Source organism: Rhipicephalus sanguineus, chromosome 3 (assembly GCF_013339695.2).
Source record: "Rhipicephalus sanguineus isolate Rsan-2018 chromosome 3, BIME_Rsan_1.4, whole genome shotgun sequence".
Taxonomy (NCBI): Eukaryota; Metazoa; Arthropoda; class Arachnida; order Ixodida; family Ixodidae; genus Rhipicephalus; species Rhipicephalus sanguineus.
This window is the reverse complement of record NC_051178.1, coordinates 233,897,943-233,901,572: the sequence shown is the minus strand read 5'-3', so window position 1 is coordinate 233,901,572 and position 3,630 is coordinate 233,897,943. Positions and strand designations below refer to the sequence as shown.

The 3,630-nt window shown below is 51.0% G+C and overlaps 1 protein-coding gene across 1 annotated transcript; it reads right to left on the bottom strand.

Annotated features, from left to right (window-relative positions):
• Positions 1-1,617: 1,617 nt before the first annotated feature.
• LOC119386400 (acetylcholinesterase-1) lies at positions 1,618-3,153 on the bottom strand. Its single transcript, XM_037653716.1, has one exon. It carries the CDS (start codon positions 3,151-3,153, stop codon positions 1,618-1,620), a length of 1,536 nt encoding a protein of 511 aa, XP_037509644.1.
• Positions 3,154-3,630: the final 477 nt, after the last annotated feature.

Sequence of the window (3,630 nt, the reverse complement as noted above, 5' to 3'; positions counted from 1 at the left end):
ATAATAACGCCAGTTTAACTTTGAGCAATCAGCCACGGCGAATAGTACAAAATATCAACGAGGGTGGTAGGGGGGTGGACACTATTGCGATTTGCCAGAGTTCCTTTACGTAACGATTGTGACGCGCTCAATTCGGCCAGACAGACAGACAGACAGACAGACAGACAGACAGACAGACAGACAGACAGACAGACAGACAGACAGACAGACAGACAGACAGACAGACAGACAGACAGACAGACAGATAGATAGATAGATAGATAGATAGATAGATAGATAGATAGATAGATAGATAGATAGATAGATAGATAGATAGATAGATAGATAGATAGATAGATAGATAGATAGATAGATAGATAGATAGATAGATAGATAGATACGGGTGTTATTGTGATACTCGCGACGCAGTGAGGTAAAATTAATCCCACATCAGAGGGACACTTAGACACATCTGCAAAAGTTTGTGCAAGGCCCTCAGAATTGGAAAAAGAAGCCTGATATACGCGCATTAAAGCAGAAAGCGCCCCATTGAATAACATTCGGATGCCTGCCATCATTTAGCGCTTATTACGTTGAAAGTATAACGTATAATTCACCTGGCGGCCGTGCATGAGGCAAATGCGCAATACCGAACACAAAATTACTCGGCTTTTTGTTGTACTAAGCAAGTTCAACTAATTCATTAATTTCTGGGTTGTTACGGGCCAAAACCACGTTGTGATTACGAGGAGTGCCGTAGGAGACTCCAGTTTTGACCACCTGGAGTTCTTTAGAGTGCCACCTAAATCCAAGTACACGGATGCCCTTGCATTTCTACCCAATTAAAATGCGGCTGCCGTCCCGTGGCCGGAAATCGAATCCGCGACCCCGAGCTTAGCAGCGCGACACCCACTAAGCAAGGTTTAACTAGGGCCAACGTAAGGTAATAGGACGTTATAATTTCTCCTGTCGTTTCGTTAATGGCCCGAGAAGTGCTCAATCCGCCTATGTCATCATCGAGATTGGCCAATCGTGACCACTGGACGTCATAAGGAATGAATGAAATCAAGCGTGCGGAATTCGTACGCAATACTTAGCTTCGGTTTCCTTAAAAGTGGTTTATTTAACTGATTCAATGTTACCAGCCAGTGTGGGAGTCTCAAATCCCTCTGATAAAACAGGCATGCAAATATGAGAACACCAATTAATGCTCATATTACGCTTAGTTATAAAAAAAGCACGTGCCTAATTTCCAAAACACGAACACTGTCTTCTTTAAAAAGATGATGAAATACGAACAAATAAATGAAGAGGGGTGAGGGTTAAAACTGAAGTGGAATCCGATTACATCGGCCTCAGAGGAAGGCGTTAAATTTATCGCATTTGCCGCACGTTTCAAGCATACGAATGACCACTGACAACCTGGTCGATAGAGCTGTCCACAACTCTGCCTTTGCATTGCACAGGTCCCGTACGTGCCTCACAGTATGCATACATGCATGTCTTGAATACGAAATCCCTGTTTTCACCGACCATCCGATCGCGAGGAATTATTGTTATTTCACCAGCTTCGCTGAGCTAAGCATACCGTTTTCGTTCCGAATAACGCAACGTATATCCTTCTCATCTGCAAGACACTTACCCGGTGTTGACGTACGAGCCGATGACTCGCATGCAGAGTAGGCTGAAAGCCCGGTCCTCGTCCGTGTGTCGGCCGGGGAATACGAAAGGCAGGCCAAAGAAGTACTGCACGTCTTCGAAGTGCATCGAGCCCATGTAAGGCGGGAAGCGACCTTTCTTGGACCTGTGGTCCAGCATGTAGAAGTAGGCAGGTCGATTGGTTTTTGCAAACAGCTCCGCGTGGAACTTGGTTGGACACATGATGAGGTAGTCGCCCACCATGTCCATCAACGACCGAAACACGCCTCGCGAATCTTCATCGCTGGTGACGTTCTTTTGGTAGAACTCCTTGATCATCGTCTGGACGCCTTCGGGCAGGACGCCCAAGTAGTGGTTGAGGGCGAAGTCGAACGCCTGCTTCCTGGTAAGCTTGGGCACCGAGGGGCCAAACAGGACGTGGTCCTTAAAGTACAGAAAAAGGCTGCCTTCTTCGGAGACTCCACCCGCGAGTAGGCTGTCCAGAGGAATGAACATGCCCTTAGACAGAGTCGTCAGGTCCGGCAGCGGGAGGTACTCGTCGCCGAAGGCGGGCCGGAAGGTGACGAGGTCGTCGGGAAACTGCGTTTGTTCGGCGTCGATAATGGCGTCGGCCGGCACCGACCGCAGGCACCGGAGCACTTGGGCAGGGTGCGTCTTGGAAGAAGGCTTCTCTGAGTCCAGGCAACCCACGTGCCCGGCAATACGGTCGGCAAACTCGTGACCGACTCGATTCATGGGCGGTAAAAGCCAAAAGTTGCTCCCGCTGGAGAGTATGGCCCTGTGAATGAGACCTGCGTTCTGTTGCGACAGGAGCAGGGAGCCGACGGCTATACTGCCGGCGCTCTCACCCCACACCGTCACTCGTCCGGGGTCGCCGCGGAATCTTGCGATGTTGTCCCTTATCCAGCGGAGGGCCAAGTTGTGGTCCCAGAGGGCGTAGTTGCCTGTCGAAGTACCGGGCCCGGTGTAGAGATAGCCGAACGAGCCGAGCCTGTAGTTGATGGTGACCACAACGACGTTTCCCGTGGCCGCCAGCTTTCTTCCGTCGAAGTCGGGATCGGAGGCCGTGCCGGCACGGTATCCGCCGCCGTGAATCCATGCGAGTACTCCGAGGTTGTCCTGGCTGTCGCCCAATGGGTGCCACACGTTGAGGAAGAGGCAGTCCTCACTAACTTTATCTCGCGGAACGAGCCACGACACTGGAGGCAACGAGCCGTTAGCCTGCGCGCAGGGGCTTCCGAATTCGAGGGCGTCCACAGTCTCCGGCTGCCACGAACGAGCAGGCAGGGGCTTCCGGAAGCGAAGTACCCCGACGGGAGGCTCCGCGTACCGTATCCCGAGGAACTGCGCGACGGACGCACCGTCCACGTCCAGGAGTTTTCCGCGCACGTGGCCGTTGACCGTCTTCACCGTGACGTAATTGGTACGAGGCTCTTGCGCTGCATGCCGGTTCGTCCAGCACAACAGGAGCGCGGCGAGCGGCAGCAGGAAGTGATGTTTGTTGCCGGACAACATTGCGAGTGCGGCTGTTTAGCTCGGGAAATTTTCTTTCTGGCTTTTAAATCTCGGTGCCACTGGAAAGAAGGCCACAAAGGGAAGCGAGAGCATAATTAATGACGCAGTTCTAGCGAGAGAAACGTGGTTGCAAACGATGCGGCGAGTGTGTATGCGGCGCGTCCTTGAAGAAGACAGATGAATTCGGAGACCTCCTCCTTAAAACCGGCGTCCTTCTCGCATTGCGCTGAATGCCGTCTCGAATGAGTGAATGAGAAACCGCTGTGAGACATCCGAGAAAATTGAGATTGATTACTGTACGCACTCTCAGTTGCGATGCTCGGGGCAAAAGACGAAAGTGTCTAATTCAATTTTAATGCCAAAATATAGGTCGTTTGTCACGGTTGCCGGAGTCTTTATCTTTATTTATCTGACCGCAATCGCACCGACTTCGCTTCCTTCATTCCTTTCTAAACGTTTTCTTTTTGTTATCCGTGT